This window comes from Eptatretus burgeri, chromosome 3 (assembly GCF_056783735.1).
Source record: "Eptatretus burgeri isolate ZD-2024b chromosome 3, Ebu_testis_v1, whole genome shotgun sequence".
NCBI lineage: Eukaryota > Metazoa > Chordata > Myxini > Myxiniformes > Myxinidae > Eptatretus > Eptatretus burgeri.
This window is the reverse complement of record NC_140963.1, coordinates 85,654,185-85,675,403: the sequence shown is the minus strand read 5'-3', so window position 1 is coordinate 85,675,403 and position 21,219 is coordinate 85,654,185. Positions and strand designations below refer to the sequence as shown.

General features: G+C 43.1%; 1 protein-coding gene across 2 annotated transcripts in view; it reads right to left on the bottom strand.

The window, feature by feature from the left end:
- Nucleotides 1–21,054, bottom strand: part of RALA (RAS like proto-oncogene A) — a 34,148-nt gene extending 13,094 nt beyond the window's left edge. Inside the window, exons 1-2 of one of the 2 annotated variants that reach the window (XM_085874323.1) lie at nucleotides 20,896–21,054; nucleotides 1,325–1,450 (exon numbers count right to left, since the gene is read on the bottom strand). In XM_085874323.1, coding sequence (XP_085730449.1) covers nucleotides 1,325–1,435 — 111 coding nt within the window. In that variant the 5' untranslated portion in view covers nucleotides 1,436–1,450; nucleotides 20,896–21,054. Of the gene's footprint in view, nucleotides 1–1,324; nucleotides 1,451–8,911; nucleotides 8,918–20,895 lie in introns of those variants that run through there. The other variant, XM_085874324.1, reaches the window with a different exon arrangement.
- Nucleotides 21,055–21,219: the final 165 nt, after the last annotated feature.

Sequence of the window (21,219 nt, the reverse complement as noted above, 5' to 3'; positions counted from 1 at the left end):
CACCCTGCCCTATCCCCCCCCCCACCCCATCCCTCTAAGGTCTCTCCAGTGTACACATTCCCTGCCAGTAACCCACTTCTTGTGAAACTCTCAAAATCCAGGCACATGCTCATCTAAACTAATTTGTTCTTCCGTTTTTTTTTGCCAGCGGAACCAGCTCGTATCACCAGTGTCATTCCTCCCTCCAAGGCTTCAAGGAGGCCATACACCTCCTCCTCACATCACCCTCCCCACCCCCATCCATATTCATGACATTTTCTATCCTCATTAACACTCCTCTCCTTTTCCAGGGTTCTTGCACTTTCCCCCTCCACCCACCCTTTCCATTTTTTGTTCCTTCCCCTGTTTTTCCCTTTCAGGCCCATCCTTGCTCAGTTTGAGCTTGTACCCAGCTTGTTCATTCCATACTCTCATTCTTCAAGTGTTCCTCTATTGCTTCCCTCTACCCTGCTGTTGGTGCATTTCCCCACTTTTCTCTTTCCGTTCTGTTGTTGTGCGTTCTAGCTCTTTCACAATCATAGACTTGTTTAAAAAAAAAAAAAAAAAACAAAGATGGTAATTCAATGGGAACAATGGCTCAATTAATTTTTGTCTCACCAGTGCATTTGTTTGAGCTTTTTCTTCATATAAATCGACCGAAAATGTTGGTGTGCAATCAAATCAAGACAGGAAACACTTGTAATTTGGTAAATATTGAAATGTAGTTTTATATTTAATTATCAGAATCCAGTGAGCCAGCGCAGAGAAATTAAAATACGTTGTATATGGCCCGTTCAAACACTATTATGGCCAAACAGGAACGAAAGGCCCAATCATACAAGATAAAAATGCAATTTTAAAATTTTATTTTTTCATGAACCCTGAACATTAGGGGGCATTCTTTTTGGGGAAGGTGGGGGGCTCATGACCACTATGACCTCTATCCCATAAGGTCATTTTGCACTAAATTGTTGTTCCCTTTGAGATATTTTATGCTCCTTGTTGTGAGTTTTCTCACTTCCTGGTGTATAAGCATGTTTATCTGTATTTATAAAAAGACATATGGCTGTTCTGCATCCATGATGAAACCGCTTCAGCATCAGTTTTGATTTTATCCCCGTCAATTTTTTGTGGATACAGACATTTGCAAACATGCACCTTTTCTGACCATGCAATGTGTGAAAAACAACAATAAAAGACATCAAGCCACGACTGAAAAGCTGATAGTGGTGATTGTCACAATGTGGGAAGGGGTATTCCAGCCAGGAAAATGCGACAAAGAGTTATCCAAAGCACTGAATAAAGGTCGCACAGTGAGACACGTGTGTGCATCACCAAAGCTCACCTCGTCATACATGAACTGAAGGGTGAGTGCAGACTTCCCGACACCACCACTCCCCACCATTATGACCTTGTGAAGCGCCGTGTTCTGATTCTTTCCTTTGTTAGCAGCCATTTTTTTTCCAACCGTCTGGGGGCAAGAAAAACACAAAATAATACATTTTTATTATCATTAATTTGCATTTTTAAGCTAACATTCGGAAGCTAATTGCAATATATTTATTAGGAACAAAAACTTCAAAGATGTAAAATGTCGTTTCCATTTAGTCGTAAAAAAATGCTTTTAAGCAGGACTTCGGGCTTCAGGTAAGAGCTCCATTGGTACAAGTTTTATTATTCCATGACAGTTGGAACCGTTTAGATTTTAGAACAAAGCGTGATGAACATTGAAGGAGCACACAAAATTATACATAGTATTACTTCTCGAAGCAATAGAAAAGTATATAATAGTACAAGGAAGTCGCACACAAAAACAACCACCACAGTCATGACTACAAATAGAGGGGTCGATGGTGCGCCATCGCAAATCCCCACGCTTCCTCCCTAAAGCAAAGTTGAAAGATGGCAAAAAGTTCCACCACGAATGATCTCGATCCAATATCAAATTTCGAGTTAAAAACAATTCTTTTGTTTTGACCTCGGTGAACCCAAGTGCCCAATCCCTGGGGCATGAGCCGGGGGTCAGATCCAAAAAATAAAAATAATAAAAATCGTTGCATATTTTATGCATCGCCCAATCAATATTGATTGCACATCCAAGGCTTCATTAAAAAAAAAAAGAAATGTCCATTATAACATTTTTTGGAATTTGACCTTACCATTTTTTAGCTGGGGGAGGGGGGAAAAGGGGGGAAAAGGGTGGGGGAGTTAACACACCAAATACTGCTCTTGCACCTTCTTGCCATGTGGTGATCATAACTACCAAGTTTGATGAATTTCTGCAGGACCGTTTAGGAGATAGGGTGAGACAGACAGACTGATAGACAGAGACAGGAGCTGATTGCCCCAAACCGCCGTTTTTAGTTGTTATCCCCATGCTTTGAAAAAAAAAAAAAAACTAAGTGTTGTAAAAGATCCTTTTTTGTGCATTTCAATTTATTTTACATACTCATCGACACTCAATGATAAAATAGACATGCAATATGTTTGTGAAGCGAAACATGCTGCCTTTTGATTAAACCCATCAGTGAAACGACGGGTCTTATATGTGAGTGTTAATAAACGTCTGTGTGATTGTTGGCTCTTTGAATCTCTCATCTGCAAACAGCACTTCAACTGCATGGCCCTCTTTTGCCCTGATGAAGTGCTGATGCTTGAAATGTAAGCTGCACCCCCCTTCTCTTGGTCGTGAACACACCATAACAAATTTTCGTCACTAAAATCAGTTATTTTCCCCATGCTTTTCGAAAAAAAAAAAGAACGGGGGTGGAAGGGGGAAGGGATATTGTAATGGGCTCCATCTGTCTGTCATGCTGTCTCCTAAGCGCTTGAACAAATATTCAGCATAATGTCCCTTGCCGAAGGAGAGGGTGTTGCATTTGGGTCCGTTTGTTTGTTTGTCTGCACAGAACTTTCGTGTTCTTCTCTGCAACTGCTTGTCAAATTGAGACCAAATTTTCACCATTGGTGCGACTACTCATGTAGAATGTTTTCATAATAATTACGACATCATAGGTCACGTGGTGTGGCAGCCATATTGGAAAAAGGAAAACTTTGGACCTCTGTATCTGAAACCGCACCAAGGTAAAAATTGAAACTTGGCACACAGCAAGTACTCCTCATAGGGAATGAGTGATTTTTTTTATGACGTCATAGGTGTCTTCAATATGACGTCATAATTGCAAATGTAGAACACCACATCCGATCAGTATAAAGTTTTGAGGGTCATTTAGGGATAAAATGGTCCACAATTTTTTTTTTGATGTCATCGGTCACATGATTCGGCAGCCACATTCTTTTTTAAACTTCAAAAATCTTCTTCTCTGAAATGGCTGAACAGATTAAGGCAAAGCTTTAAACATACGACTGCCTATCCATGAGGAACAAAAGGTTCATACGTCACATGGTTTGGCAGCCATATTGAATTTACTGGGAAACTTACAAAAATCTTCTTCCCCAGAACGGCTGGACAGACTGATGGGAAATTTCACACAAATGTTCCCCAAGACACAAGTGTACAAGTTTAAGCAATAATTGATGTCACGTGGTTTGGCAGCCATATTGGATTGAAGAAAATATAAAATAATGTTTTCTCTGGAACCACTTAATCAATCGGCGTGAAACTTCACAATTATGATCTCGAAGTGATGGGGATTACATGTTATAAATTTCAACATGATTGGACACATGGTCTGGCAGCTAGAATTATTAAATTTTTTGATCTGGGTTCTTTGTATTATTTAGATTAAGGCTCACTTGGCTGTGCCTGGATAGGTTTGAGGTTAGAGGAGTAGCAGCTGAAATGTGAATCCTATCCAGGTTCCTCCTGATGACTTCATCTTTTCTTTTTAGTTGTTTGGGTTCCTTCTGATGACTCCAATGCAAGACTGTACCTATTTGGTCTTCCATTTGATTTGAATTGAATTTATTTTAATCGCATTCTAAATTTAATCAAATAATAATAAAAAACGTCATGGGTCAGGATCAGGTGTCCGATCAAAGTGGGGTTGCATCAAAGCTTGATGACTTGGCACCCGGTCATCACTGCCAGCAGTTATAAAGTGGCAGTTCTAATTATGTCTCTTATTAATTACGTAACACACCAGTAAACAAACACCACACAAACAAGTCCCGGCGAGGGTCTGCAATCTCTGATTGTTCTATTTCTTCTTGGTGGCTGTGATCACCATTTGACAAGAAAATGCAAGAGCAGTGTCCTTTTAGGCTCAACCCCCTGGTGTGGGGGTCAAAAGATCAACGCAGAAAAATGCAATTACGGGCACATTTTAAAATGAAACTTTGTCTATGCAAGCAACATTGGGAGACGCATGTCATATGTAACGATTTTTTTTGGATTTAACCCCAGGTTCAAGCTGCAGGGGGTGGGGACTTGAGCTCAATGGGGTCAAAGCCAAAAAACAATTTTTAACTCAAAATATGATATTCAGTCATTCCTGGTGGAATTTTATACCATCTTTCAACTTTGCTTTACGTGGGAAGCGTGGAGATTTGCGATGGCACACCATCAACTTCGCTCTGGTTTAAGCTTGTCTGCCGCTGCAGAATAACACGGGATGTTGTGGTATAAAATTCAATTGCATGGGACAGGCATTGTGTAGGGTACACATCGCCCAATGGAAGGGTGAGCTAAGTGGCACTCTAATGGTTATTTGCATTTAGCCTCAAGTAATTGTGAAAGTCGCTAACTGTGAGGGGAGGAGAGTGAGGAGGAGGAGTAAGAGGAGGAGTATGATGATGATGAGGATGAGGAGCAGGAAGATGAGGAGGAGGAGGTGGGGGAGGAGGTGGGGGAGGAGGAGGAAGTCCTCCACCCCCCCCACCCCCAATCCCAGTACAGTTCTACTGGGACAAAGAAATTATTTCAGAGCAATCAATGGCACTTGGCAATTGCCACTGTGGGGGAAATGTCAATGAAATGGCAACAGCCACAACGGATAGACGAACACAAGCTCATCCATTGCTGAGTGCTTTCCTTCTGTGAACCCTCGGATTTCGAGTGATACGATGCACAGTTTCATACAATTTTGGGCGACTTGATCAGCTGGCGCTCGGCCCACGAGTGGTGGGTGAAACCAGAAGCCAAGCCCGACGGATACAGCACTTTCCTGCAACTTTGCGAGTCCTTCCTGTTTAAATTAACAAGGAAAGAAATGCTTTACAACATGCCAAAACGCTGCCTTTCTTATGCTATTAGTCATTCAGCATGTTTTTGTTTTTGTTTTTTTTTAAAAAACTAACATCTCAACTTAAGTTTAGCTCAAAGAAGGATTGATGTGACAAAATAGAAATTTGGCTAGACAAAAACATTGCATGGGTTTGACTTATCTTTCAAAACAGATAAGTTTAATCTCTTCGCCGTGGCTTGTATGCGCTGGTGGCTACCCACGGCATCCACAATGCGGTGGACATTTTGATCAGCTGGTTGCAGCATTCACACCGATTTATTTAATGCAATTCCCAACCCTAATTATATATTGATGGTACTACCTGGATGTGGATAGAGGCAGAAGGGAAACACAAGTAAAATTATTCAATGAAAATACAAGTGGAGTGTTTCAAAATATGTTTCGCACAGTTTTCTATTTTTTCCACTCATCTCCAGATAGAAAATATGAAACATTTTATTTGAAAAGCCGGAACAACAAGGACCCTACCCTGTCTGCAACTGCTTTGAGCTGTCTGTCAGACTTGTAGCACTACTGCACTGTTTAGAAAAGAGGAGGCCATCGTGTACCAGTATCCTGGCCAATTTCTAAGTTACTCCGCTGATATGGAGGAAGAAATGTAGCGGTGGCAACAGCTGCAACCAGGTGCCAAGTGACAGGTATGTGTGGATGGATGAACCGATTAGCTAAATATCAAACTTATGTTACCAAGTGAAGAAATACAGGTGAGAACACAAGACATTAACGAGTTTAACATCCCATTACATGTTTTGGTCCAGCTATGATTTGCATCCATGTGGGTGACCCCAAAGTTACAGAAAAGGTTTCTAAATCATATTACATTCCTTCATTAGTTTATTTGCCTTATTAATATCTTGGCAAGTATTTGGCTCGGGTAGACCGGTTTCTCTACCACTGCAACAGGTGTATCATATTGACAGACGGTAAAATGCTCGGCTCTTGGCTACGTCGTATTACAATGGGGGAAGGACAGCCTGATGGGAATGTACTCACGTCAGTGTTCTTATTACAACAGAGTTAAATCCATGCAAAACTAACACAGCGACAACCACAGAAAAGGTAGTGCATTTGGGAGCATACCATTTCTCCAGAGGAGCTGTTAAAGCTATACCTGTTGCAGTCACATGGGCCTAAGCTATACCTTGGTAACTTTGGTAAAGTAGACGCATGTACCACAGGAACAACGAGAATAGCTGAACAATTTACATTTCGTATCCCACAGATAGGCCGGATCCGCTGACCTGAACCAAAATTTAATTGGCTTGTTCTCGTCATCTAACCAACTCATCCACCAAGTTTTGTGAGAATCCATCCAAAACATTTGGAGATATTGTGCTGAACTGTATCATCGCTTTTGGCCCCATTTCTCAAGGGTAAAGAATCCCCCGCCACCCCCAATTTTTTTTTTTAATCGTATCCGGATCCAGACTGAGACTTTCACCAAAATCCATTTAATTTGTCGTCGTCATACACACAACCTTTCCACCAAATTTCGTCCAAATCCTGATGGACCAAATCAAAGTGGTTATGCCAGCCAACTGAATTCAGCACTCCAAATAGGGTTTCGGGCCCATTTACCAAGTTACCATATTTAAGAGGAACGACTGAACCAGACAGGTGATGCGTTTATCGGTGCCGTGCGCTTAGATACCAAAAGGGACAACCCGAGCGGGGATTGCTCGAGTGGAGGCACATTTTGTACTGGGAGCTGAATCACCCGAACCCAATCTGACCTTGATGGATGTTTATAAATCACATAATTAGGGATCAGAGAAACTTAAGTAGATTTGTAATGTGTATTAAACACCAAAAATGGTGGAGATACAAAAAGAAACAACACATACTGGACAATAATAAAACCGGTACGCTCCCCCGAGTAAACGAAGGATCGGTAGATACTGAAATAACCAAGGCACTCAACAGGTCCCATTCACACCACAGGAGGAAAGACCAGAGTAAATGAACGAGACCGAAATACCAGGGCTACGTCCGGTATGACACAGCGAGTCCCAAGTGGAGATACAGCCTTGCAGGGCACAGTTTGTGCTGTGAGCACGGAGTTGTCACAAGGCGGGAGATGGCGCAGCTCACGGTGTGAGGCGTGTCGGGAAGCTTCAACCAGATGCACGGTGTGAGGCGTGTCGGGAGGCTTCAACCTAATGCGTGCGGTGGAAAAAACCCCTGAAGTTTATGTGCAGGTTTTCCAGCGAGTTCTCCATGCATCTCCTCCCCCACGGTTCACACCATGCCTTTTCATAGTCTCTGCACCCAACCGCATCCATGGCACCCCAAGCCCAACCCCGCTCAGCTGCCATTGGCTCCTGCCAGTTTGTGGGTGAGGCTTTCCCCGACCTTTCATCCACTTTGATGGCACGCTACTGCTCCGATAGTGGCATTTTCCCATGAAAAACTACAGCTGTCAGACCACTTAAACTCTTAAAGGGTACACAAAAGACAGATTACAGATGGATAAACCATAATAAAGGTGTGAAGGGATAGAGGTTTTAGACACACATGGGGAGGGAAGACAGCTCTATATAAAAACGACACGTATCCTGATATTCCCTGTAAAAAAACAATTTTCAATTAGACCAGAAATTTAATTTTGGTGGTGTATAATACAACAGACCACCGCTTCGATTGCTCCTGAATTTGTTTTTATTTGCTGTCAAGAAAGATGATGATTTTGGAATTTCACAATACTCTGCACAATATATTTAATAGGATAATGCTGTCTGTCTGTCTGTCTGTCTGTCTGGTCCCCCCACCTCCCCCTCCATTGGAAACACGGAAATGATCCTCAGAGACAATAAATTACGTAAAAAATTCTTCAAATCAATCCACACTTACAGGGAAATTATAATACTGCCTCAATTTATCTCTTTCCAGCACAAGAATAAAAGGCTCCTTCATATTTTTGTATCACGGCCTTCCAGCTCATTTTTTACGTGACCCGATTTGTTGGTCCTGCATCCAACTGCGAGTCGTGATCAAATTATTACTGAACCAGCCGAGAAAGTTTCCTGTGCCTGCACGCGATTCTGAACAGGGTATGGACGGAGACGGCAAAAATGCAAATGGAGTCCGTCATCGAGCCGACAAGCTTGGAGCACCAATTCGCATTTATTTCCACATCTGATGCAATTTAAATGCTCTAATGGCGGCGAGGTGCTCCATTTGAAACTGTTTGTTCGATATATGTAGCGTTTTGATGCCTAGGGTCCATAATAAAAATTTGTATTGGTGTCAAAACCAGTGGCCAATTACAAATCAATCTAGTGGGATTAGCTTTCTTACGAGGTCCGGCATGATGGTGCAGAGGGAGCGCACTTACCTTTGAGCCGTCAAATCTGCATTTGATTCCCAGCCGATGATAAAAGCCGTCTTATTGGGGCTTCACATGCAGGGAGTTGAATATCCCCAAGGCATCTCCTCTGCTGCCATTAGTTGATGGACGTTAAAGATCGCACATCGTCTTTGATAAAGAATAAGCGATTTATCGCCGGTATATTGAACAAATTACAAATTCCTCCCCAATTCAGCTGCAGTCAAACGTAACTGGGCCTGGCCAGCCGGTCCGTGCAGGACTTAAAATGAAAGCTTTCATATGCCAACCACCCATCTGGTGTGCAAAACTGGGGCCATTAAAGTCGACATTGGGAGAAGTCTGTGCCAAACACATAGAAATGCACAAGATAAAGTTAAATAGCGGAACCACGTCACACCTCCAGACTGGCTCCGACAGCCGTCGCCAACTCCACGCAGTCAAGGAATCCTCACTCACAATCAGACGAGACGCTCTACTCCGCATCACCAAACTGGGTTCATAGAAATATGATCAGACCAGTGGTGGGGAGCAGCACACATGCCACACACCCTCCCCTCCACACCCTCCTGCATGTGCTTCCCCCTCTCGAACCTTCTGCTCTACCGATATCAGAGATTTGTGCTCCAACTTCAGAGATCAGTCCATTCAGGCTGCTTCAGCCAATCCAGATCGTGTACATCTCACGAAAACATTCCCTTCACAGGATGTCGGGCTCTTCTGTGCATCTTCCTGGTTATTGTCCGATTCCCGCACTTGGGGTCATGTTCATTCCTCCCTACCCGACAAACCACCACCCTCACTGGTCACCACAAACACTATGGAATAGATTTAGCTTTGTGTACCTCTGTTACAATGTATTGTTTGTTTGAGCGATACACTGCAACACCTCCCCAAACCCCCACCACCAAACTCCAATGACTCATTATACAAGGCTCGCTCTCAACAAACATTGACACTCTACTCTCTGCTCACCCCTATTCGGTGGAGATTTAAAATGCCACAATTACAGTTGGCTTGGTGTTGGTTCACATAATTCAGTACATGGCTGAGCAGCTAACTGTGACTTTGTCCGTTTCATTTTCAACATATGTCCCCAAAGATTACTGGACCTTGTCATATCAAACTTTTTCTCAAAGTTTTCGAGCTCCTCGGCTCATTTTAGGGTCGTCTGACCACGCGTTAGTAAAAGTGGCCATCTCTTTGGCATTTATTAGAGAACACTTTTACCCACCGCTTCCCCGAAAGATTGAATAAAAAGACATCACGTACTTCACAAACATTCTGCTCTATTCACCCCTATCATTTGCCCGATGTCACCTTCCATCTGCTTGGAAGTCAGCTAACATCACCTTCTTCCTCTTCTTGTTAACGGCCACAATTATTCCCCCTTTATTGCGAGGTTGGCCGGGAGGAAGTTTGGCTCATATCTTTCGCTAAACGGCTGGTCAGGCCTGATGTTTAACGATGGTTACCGTTATGACAGGAATTTGTCCAAAGTGCCGGTGATAGCTAACCAACTCTTCAAGAAAGACACCATGGGATCTTTAACGTCCACCCACTAATGCCAGCAGATGGGACACCAAGTTTAACATTGTCACAGACCCTGCCTTGTGAAAGCCTGAGATGACAGTTTATAGCTGGGCTGAAATTCCAATCCAGGCTCAACAGCTTGGAGGAGAATATGCATACTTCTTGGCCATCCTGCCACCCATCTTCATGAGCAATTCTTGCTACTTATTAAAACATGGTGCAAGAAAATAAATAAATAAATAAATACAAAAAAAACCACTTCCACTTCGCTGTGGAGCTTAGTGTTAGATTGTTTGGTTTGAACCTCTGCTTAACATTAGTGAAATTAAACATTTCGAAAATTTTGAATTATTCTCTGAAAGCAGATTTCAACATCACGATGATGCACGTCGTTAAGTTGTGTAAACTTTCTTTATGCAAGTCCAGGCTCAGGGACCTGCGATCCTCCCGTGATTTGGGCGGTGCATAATGGAGTGCTGCTTCGCATGCTCCCAAAAGTTTAAATGTACTGCTTGCTTGCAGCCCAGCATCAATTCGAGTCATCCGCACACTTATTGCCAAAAATTGATGTGACGAATTCGTTTCATGGTCACAGAGATCAGACTTTGGAAGTGAAAATAAATAATATAATTGCAAAAGAAAGTGTCGACGATGGTGAATGAAAGTGACAATCAGGAGAAACAGTGTTTATGTTTTATCCAATCAGTGCACTACACCTCACTAAAACAAACGTTGCAAATTAGCGTTCTCGGGGCATCGCGCCTTCGCTTCCAGTGGCATCATTTTTGATACTTTGCGATGGTGAACAATCGTAATAATCAGTAAAAACGAAAACAATTAAAAAAAACATTTCAGTGGCGGATCGAGGGGGAGGGGGGAAGGGGATCCCTGGTAATTAAAATAGTTACGTATAGCCTACATTTTGTTTTTAATGTACTATAAAAAGGTTTTGTTTACCGAGCCGAATTCGGCCATTTTTAGTTTTTAAAAAGTAACCTTGACTTGGGCGCCATTAACCCTTTAAATGTCACTGAATCATGTTAACCATGTTATTTGTTGTGGTTAAAAAAATAAAATAAAATAAAATAAAATAAATAAATAAAAATCGCACATGAACCCAACCACTCAGAATTTGTACGATTGGGCGGTTATTCAAGTCCGGCATGGACGGTTGACGACGACATCCTCTGAGTTCACACAAAGAGCAAGTGGCAATGCATTTACGTCAACGTAAAGGTTCCCCTACACAAAGGGAGTCGCATCTCATCCCTTTGCAACAACCAATCAACATCATGCTTGAGTGGTTTTCGACTTCCTTCATCGGTACCATCAAGTCGATTGAGCACAGACATATTTATTCTTAAAGTTAGCATCGTGCAATGTCACCACAATGGAGAATTTTTCATGCAGGCAGCTGGCAATTGACGACCCCTCCCCCACCCCAAATTTCTTCTTCACCACCCCCCCCCACAACTTTCTCCCCTCTCCGCAACCCCCAGCGGCTTAGTTACGGCTTCTCAGCAGTTATTCAGTACATTGATTCTCATCGAGTCATAAATAAGACACCGCATTAATCCAGTGACTTTACAGCCATGACAAAGGGATTGCAGTGTTACAGTTATAGTTACTGTATTATTATTGTTATGAAAACAATATTACTGTATTAAGAAACTGAGGCCAATTCGTCTGAAGCAGTCTGAAGGTGAAGCCGAAGGCATGAAGCCCAAGACCAAAACGTACAGTGCCATTGGAAGGCCTGTGACACCTATTGTTTTGATAGGTAATTATCATTTTAACAATTGCTTTGTTTGCATTTCACACTGAATGGGAAACACAAAGGTAGAGCATGGCGATTGTGAACATGACAGGTTCGACGATGTGTTGGGCCTGAACTGCGTGAGAATATTCATGGCGGATGTTGGAGTCTGCCTTCCTCCGCCATAATGATGTGGCGTGACAGACAGACAGACAGACAGCATAGAACAGTATAGATGATGATGACGATTTAACATATACAGTGGGGAGAACAAGTATTTGATACACTGCCGATTTTGTAGGTTTTCCCACTTACAAAGCACGTAGAGGTCTGTAATATTTTTAGTAGGTACACTTCAACTGTGACAGACGGAATCTAAAACAAAAATCCTGAAAATCACATTGTATGATTTTTAAATAATTAATTTGAATTTTATTGCATGAAATAAGCATTTGAAACATCAGAAAAACAGAACTTCATATTTGGTACAGAAACCTTTGTTTGCAATTGCAGAGATCAGACGTTTCCTATAGTTCTTAACCAGGTTTGCACAGACTGCAGCAGGGATTTTGGCCCACTCCTCCATACAGATCTTCTCCAGATCCTTCAGGTTTCGGGACTGTCGCTGGGCAACACAGACTTTCAGCTCCCTCCAAAGATTTTCTATTGGGTTCAGGTCTGGAGACTGGCTAGGCCACTCCAGGACCTTGAGATGCTTCTTACGGAGCCACTCCTTAGTTGCCCTGGCTGTGTGTTTTGGGTCGTTGTCATGCTGGAAGACCCAGCCACGCCCCATCTTCAATGCTCTTGTTGAGGGAAGGAGGTTGTTGGCCAAGATCTCACGATACATGGCCCCATCCATCCTCCCCTCAATACGGTGCAGTCGTCCTATCCCCCTTTGCAGAAAAGCATCCCCAAAGAATGATGTTTCCACCTCCATGCTTCACGGTTGGGATGGTGTTCTTGGGGTTGTACTCATCCTTCTTCTTCCTCCAAACACGGCGAGTGGAGTTTAAACCAAAAAGCACTATTTTGGTCTCATCAGACCACATGACCTTCTCCCATTCCTCCTCTGGATCATCCAGATGGTCATTGGCAAACTTCAGACGGGCATGGACATGTGCTGGGTTGAGCAGAGGGACCTTGCGTGTGCTGTCGGATTTTAATCCATGACGGCATAGTGTGTTACTACGCCGTCATGGATTAAAATTGATACTGTGGTCCCAGCTCTCTTCAGGTCATTGACCAGGTCCTGCCGTGTAGTTCTGGGCTGATCCCTCACCTTTCTCATGATCATTGAGGCTCCACGAGGTGAGATCTTGCATGGAGCCCCAGACCGAGGGAGATTGACTGTTATCTTGAACTTCTTCCATTTTCTAATAATTGCGCCAACAGTTGTTGCCTTCTCACCAAGCTGCTTGCCTATTGTCCTGTAACCCATCCCAGCCTTGTGCAAGTCTACAATTTTGTCCCTGATGTCCTTAGACAGCTCTCTGGTCTTGCCCATTGTTGAGAGGTTGTAGTGTGATTGATTGAGTGTGGACAGCTGTCTTTTATGCAGATAACGAGTTCAAACTGGTGCAGTTAATACAGGTAATGAGTGGAGAATAGGAGGGCTTCTTAAAGACAAAACTAACAGGTCTGTGAGAGCCAGAATTCTTACTGGTTGGGAGGTGATCAAATACTTATTTCATGCAATAAAATTCAAATTAATTATTTAAAAATCATACAATGTGATTTTCAGGATTTTTGTTTTAGATTCCGTCTTTCACAGTTGAAGTATGCCTATGATAAAAATTACAGACCTCTACGTGCTTTGTAAGTGGGAAAACCTGCAAAATCGTCAGTGTATCAAATACTTGTTCTCCCCACTGTAGTTAACTTTAACAAATACATGTAATATGTGACTTGCCTACCGAAACATCCAATCTGCGACTTCAACATATAGATGATGATTTGTAATACCAGCTTCAACCAGGTGGCGCAATATGATGTACATTTACATCGAGAGAATGGGGGTCTTACCCCCACCTTGAACCCTCTCCCTATAAAAGAAACCATACGTGGGGTACCCTTGGGAAACATTCAAAATTTGGTTGAATTTGGTTCGGTATTGTTTTTTTTCGTTTTTGAAGCATATATATACAAATTCACTTTTATGGTATAGATTTCCAAGGTGCAGACAAGTATGGCAATTTGTTAAAGCTGATTAGTCTGGCTGACAATCTGCTCTCTCCAGTCAAAACTTGTCCACTATCAATTCAGCTCTTAACAATGACTGCTCCTGGAATTATATTCCACAACAAACCAATTTCCCCTCTTCACAAGTTCATCCCATCTTTTCTGCCCAACATCTGAACCCTGCGACACCATTGTATGTGGTTCGACCATCGGAAGGAAACCCCTACTGATGACAACTGATGCACGGCTCAGAACCACTGCATATCTATCCTGTGAAGAGCCAGGTGCCAACATCAGGTTCATCTGTGATCCAAATTCTCCAACCTCCCACCATCCTCTAAAGCCTGGTGGGAGCTCGTCACTTCTGTGGTTGATATATTGGGTGTCCACAAAGTCTTGTTTGGTTCGGTTGTAATAAAATATTAAAACGGAACAAGACTGAGCACACTGCACATTCCCTTTCAGTCCTTCCCTCTTTAAGGACAGATTCATGATGGATACTGCTCGAGAAAAAGGGAGAATTATCAAAGCTTCTTTACTCAAAAAAGGAGGACCCAAATTTGTCCCTTCTTGTGCCCACCCTTTTCTCCATTACAGAATGTTCCCAAAAGAATGTGGACCTCTACCCTACAACAGCCGAGAAGTTTCTCACCTGACTTTGCACGTCTTGCACACCCAGTCCTGATGGAACTAGAATGGCCCTCGGTAGAGCATACACCCTCAATAAAGCTGCACCGTCTACGTTTTGTATCCCACCGATAGGCCAGATCCAAATCCAGATCCGGGCATGAACCAAAATCTCATCAATTCGTCCTTGTCACACACCCGACCTGTCCACCACATTCCGTCCGAATCCATCAACAACTTTTTGAGATATCCTGTACACAGAGAAACAAACAAACTAGAATGGCACCATCCAAACTGAGGAACTGCGTTTCAACCCTACCATGCATTTTATTCTCTTTCACTGGTCATTCTTAAGGCCCGGTCACACCTTGACGTTTTAGCCAGCGATGGCAACGTATTAAAATGTATGTAAAACGCTGGCTTACGTTGAACTTTTGATGTTTTTTTTTAAAGATTCGGACGTATTCATAGCGACTTGGTCTTATGTATAACGCATTGGTAACGGACACAGAACGTTTCGTTGTGTTATAGATAACTAATACCAACGAATGCTGAACCTGTTGTCGGCCTACACAACCGATGCCCAACGATAGTCTAACTTAGGCATAGTGCGTTGCACGCATCGCCGACGATGTCGTGACGTAGCCTATTAAAAGGCTGACACACAACGATTCGAATCATAACTGCCGTAGAAATGGAAGTGTCAACATCGCGGTCACACCTTGGCAATCTTGCCAGCGTATGCCGACCTAAGAAAAATGTGTCTAAAACGTTGGGGCACGTCAAATACGGTATGAGTAAGTTTGGTATACGTGAGTACAACACTAAAGTACGCTATCATACGTTGTAGTAAGTAAAGTACGTCAAGAAATTTTAAACATGTTCAAAATTTTACGACGTACTCGGCGTATGACACACGTTCCGCATGCGATGGGGATAAGTTTTACACACGATATGTGGACGCTTACACACGTCCACAAAGGCTACTTATAAGCTACTCATAAGTCGAAACACGTCGCGGTAATGTCTTTTTTACGGGATACTTATTTCTAACTTATGTTTGACGTGCTTTGAACCAATTCTTTACGTAGTCCCAACACACAAGGACATATGTAGACGTACTCCAATGACGTCTTCCGGTCGACAAAAAAATAAATGAACGTGTTTCTATTTTACAACTGCCATATAAAGACGTGTTCCCAGCGGTTTTGGGAATTGGTATATAAAAATGGTGTTCATAAAAGGGGAACCCAACAGTGTTTCCGAGTCTTTTTTGAGTCGATGTCCATGTCAGCAGTAACAGTATCAGTATCAGTATCAGTATCAGTATCAGTATCAGTATCAGTATCAGTATTAGTATTAGTAGTAGTTTGTTCATGTTGGCAGTAGTAGGTGAGTGTGAGGGGGAGGGTGTGGGTTATGATGGATCGTCCTTGCGTTTAACGATTTTACGATTTAAATGATAAACTCAACGATTTAAATGGCTGCATCTCCACTATTGAAAGTAGACGCTTGCGCTCAACAATTGGATTTTTTTTTTACACTCAACGACTTTTAAACGGTACCACTCAACTATTTTCATTGTTTACAAAGAACGATTTAAATTGCTGTCACTCGCCTTTGTTTTTTGACGCTGGGGTTTGGAAATTTGAAGCGTTTCTTCTGAACATGTTAAAACGCTCAAACTCGACTATTTTAAATAGACGCTGCCGATGGACAATTGGCATCATAGCCAAGCTAGACATCGAAGTGTGAACATCCTCATCATGCCCAAGAAAAGTTTGAAGAATGCTGCAAATAAGTGTCCTGGCCGTGGCCGTGGACGCTGACGCAAGGACGATCCATTATACCGACGTCTTTCAGCCTATGAGTAACTTAAAAGTAACGTCTGTCGATGTGTGGCAACGATCACGTAACGTGCCAACAACACGTTAATCAGAGGTAGGAAATAAGTTTCGAGTACGCTAAACACTACCTCGGCGTGTCTCAACTTATGATTAACTTACAAGTAGCATGTGTTGACGTCTGTCAACGATCGCAGACCGTGCATACAACTTGTGGCCAGCGTAGCGGAACGTGTGAGTCATACGCCGGCATAGGTCGTGAAATTTCAAGCATGAAAAAATTTGAGGACAACCGAAAAGTACAACGTTTAAAGCCAACGTACAACGACGTATGGCAGTGTTTTTCAGCGTGCTCTCAATGTTATCAAAACTTACCAATAACGTATTCAACGTGTGCCAGCGTTTTAGAAAAAAAATTCAAAAATCGGCAAACGTTGGCTAAAACGTCAAGGTGTGACCGGGCCTTTAGATTGGCAACATCCTACGTTGTAGAAAGTTGCAAACATCAGTCATATCCAACAGGAAGGTTCCAAGATGAATCCAGAAAGCTTCCCACAACTACAGAGTACTAGTGGGGCAGATAACAGCAATGAGAGGAATCGTGCAAATGATGATACAAACATCAAATTTGGCACATTTGTTCTCCAGGCGATTCCAATGAAATCTGCCTGATTGGCCATTTGAAAATCCAAATTTGAAAAATTTGAAAAACAAAAAAAACTTCAAAAAAGTTAAGATCACGAATCGATGTTGGATGCTGGCTGAGATTGGTGAATGTTTCAGAAACATCATCAAAGACGTTCCAAGTCTGCCATGCAGTTTTCTTCCCTTTACCGCGGAAGGCAGGCACGACGTCACATCCAGTGAATGCATGGAAGTATGGGATCCCTCTAGCTTTCTCAGGCCCTATTGCAGAAACTACCTCATGGACTGGAATCCATCGTGCCTTGGCTCCTTGGCCAAAGTCAACCCACATGTTCTCAAGACCTAGTTCCTGTAAGGATGGCAGTACAGATATTGCTATGACTAGTACGTCCGTGTAATTAGCCTTAATGATAATGGACTTGCTACCATCCGTCGTTGTATCCCTGGCGTGTTCAAATATTCGAGTGTCAGCTTCTTCATGACAACATGGAGACACCGCATCCAGTGACTTCCTTGTGTTGCTAATGGCATCTTCTCCTTTTGTGACAATGACTGTGACTGTGCTTGTCGTCTGTGCTTTGCACATCTTTTCCGCACGGAAGTGAAACAGCTCAGTCTTGTTGCTGTCATCTCAAAGAAAGCTTCTCCAGTTACTTGGGGTCTTACTGGTTCCTGTCACTCTTCTTCTGATTCCTTGCCCCCCTTTTCGACCTTGCCTCGGACTTCAGACTTGACTTCTTGTACACATCAAACACTACGTCCACCCACTCGTACCTGGCACCATAGGATTGCACCTTTGGGATGATGTCTTCTTTAGCATCGTCATCAAATATGTTTGAAGTGCGTAGAGGTCAGGCATTAATAAGTGCTGAGCCGTCAATGATGACTGCATCTCCCGTTGGTTCTCTGTCTGGGATGTTCACTTGCGCTTCAAGAATTTCAGCCAGCTGTGACTTTAAATTTTTTTGAAGTTTTTTTTTTTTCTTCAAATTTTTCAAAATTTGGATTTTCAAATGGCCAATCGGGCAGATTTGATCAGAAAGCCCTGCAGAACAGAAATGCCAAATTTGATGCTTGTATCATGATTTTTCTACTATCTACTACACTATACAGACCTATCAGCCTTCTCCCAAACCATTAAAGCAGACCTCAGGCAATGGATCTTCTATAACTCACTAATCTCTGACAAACAGTTTGGTATCCAACTTGGCTGTTCCACCTTGGATATGTTACTCCTCCTGGCACAGCAATGGATGGATGTCCTGGACCAGAAGCAAGAGGTGAGGGCCCATGACTCTGGATATCTCTAGAGCCTTTGACACTGTGACATCCAGCCATGATTTGCAAGTTACGTTCCTTTGGTATTCAGGGTACCCTGCTGACACGATTGTCCCATTTCTTGCACGAGGAGAAACAGTGGGTGATGCTTGATGGTTTCCTTCACCATGATATTTCCCTTCTGGCTGCAGTTTAGGATTTGCGTTATATCAATAATTTATTTGATCATCTTGAAAACCAACCTAACCATTTTGCTAATGACCACCTTACCAGAATGAAAAAAAAAAATCACGCTCGTGAAAGGCTGGCCACTGCCAAATCCATTTTGTCACACCTGGACAAGATAAGCCGCTTGTCAGATACTTGGAACACGACATTAAGGTAGGCAAGTCACATGCTCTCACACTGCCACTCCGCAAGGACTGGAAATAATTAAAAAAACCATCAATCCATGAATCCACTTCTTTGGATAACCTCTGGAAGAAGTGCAGTCTCGTTGACCTCACTATCTGCCATAACCTTTCATGGGATGATCATGTCTCTAAACCAGCACCAAAGGCTCCTTATTCTCATTAAAGCCAAGGCATTCCTAAGCCAGACAGAGCTCATCACTGTTTCATGCAGAGCTCCATGGAATATGGCTCCCCACTTCCGGTTGGTGCTCCTTCTTCCCACCTTTCTCCATTTGCGATGTTTTCCACATCACTGGAATCTAAAGACAGGGGGTAGATAACCAGAGACTATGACTCTCCCATCAGAGACATGTTGGTGGGCTGTCTATTTTATACAAGCTAATATCTAGCCTTGCTACTCCTGCCCTCTCCTACCACTGCCCTTCCAATTTCCAAAGCAACCCCAGGTAACACCCATTCCTCAAGAAACCCTCACCTGCTCACCATCCCAAAATGTAGGCTCGTTACCAACCTGCACTCATTCAGCCCTTGTAGAATAGTCTCTCTGTGCCTTTCTCCGTACTTACTTCAGCCGCTCAAATGTGCTGCCGATCACGACCTCATGGCACATCCAGGATCTCTTCTACACAGAACACACACACCGAACCTTTCCTGTCCTGCTCCTCACCGGGCCAATACTATTCATTATTGCGTTGTCCCACCTTTTCTCCTCCACCTCCTCATATCCTTTGATGTAGTTTGTAAACATGCTGCCCCCAAATAATCATTCCCTCAATAAGCCTTTTATATAAACTAGTGCATCCCCGTACGTGCGTAGAATGTGAAATTTTTTTTTTAAATATTTTTTTGTGACGTCATAGCACCGTGTCCTGTCATTGGTTTGGTAAATAAATGGCCATAACTTGGGAAACACTTGGAAAACAGCTGAAACGGATGAAGAACGATATCAAGCCTTGAAAAGGCACACACTCAGGTCCCCAGCGTCAATTGTGACGTCATAACAAACGAAGAAGAATTGTGATGTCAATTGTGACGTCATAGCACCGTGTCCTGTCATTTGTTTGGTAAATAAATGGCCATAACTTGGGAACCACTTGTCCGATTAATATCAAACCTTGAAAAGGCACATCCTCAGGTCCCCAGCAATATACCTGGCAAGTTTCAATCAGATCGGACCAGCGGTTGTCGAGAAACAGCGGTCACTCACACACACACACACACACACACACACACACACACACACACACACACACACACACACACACACACACACACACACACACACACACACACACACACACACACACCTTGAATTATAGATAGATAATCATTCGTAACAATGCTGTGAAAAATAACTAACTAAAGAAAAAGCCAGGTAGTGGGAGCAAATGGGAAAAGGGGGGGGGGGGCATGAAAATGGGATACCAGAACGTGAAAGTTTCAAAAAGTTTTCCAAACCGTTGGCACAAACTGTCAACTTTCACAAGGATGTCCCCATAGGCTTGGGCTCATGAACCCCTAACCCCAACCCAAAAGGGACAGTACTCCTTGGCCGAATAAGGAGCATCGATGAAAAAAAAATAATAAAAATTAAAATACGATACAGGAACAACTAACTGTTTCTTGCAGTTGATGCAGGACTGGTGCTCAATGCTCATGTAATTCTTTGAACGGTGTATATGTAACGGAGCGCTGCTTGAAAGACTACAATTTGTAGAAATAGGGGGGAAAAAAAAGAGAGAGAGCACGTAAAGCATTTCATCCCTACTCTCAGCACGCTTAGAACTTTAAGAGAGCGTTGCTACTACATTCAATCCTCAAGTATAGGTTGCATCCTGGAGTATGCAGTCCTTTCGCGAGGACGATGAACCAGCGGTTCTGTTAACTTGACAAAAGGAGGATGTAACAGTTACGTCGGTTACGGCGGTTTGTTCGCTGGCAGAACAAACTTTATCTGAAATAAAGATAACCACTACATCCTCATTGATGTCCGTACCGTGCCCCCCCCCCGACACCTTGGTCCGAGCGCCTGTCCCACCACCGATAGTTTAGAGAAACCCACAAGCTGACTAACCGCCCGCCACTTTATCGGTCCCTCACCACTCACCTTTATCTCACGAGAATCTCCTCAACTCGTACAATCGCTGTTCGGGTCGAATCACCGAGATCCGGTGCAAACGTCGAACTCCACAAGCACCACTCCCCGGAATGACGTCACACGCAACACGCCCAGGACGCAAGCGTTCGGTCACGCCTTAGTCGGGTGACGTCACGGAGTTGAACACGCCCACAAGAAAACGCCACGCCAAGTCGTCCAACGCCAAGGCAGCCCCACGTCACTCACTAGATTGTCCAATAAGCGCCCAGTGGCTTCTCCATGAGCCAAATATTAGATCAATGTGAAAACAAAGCACGTGTGTATGTTTTGGAA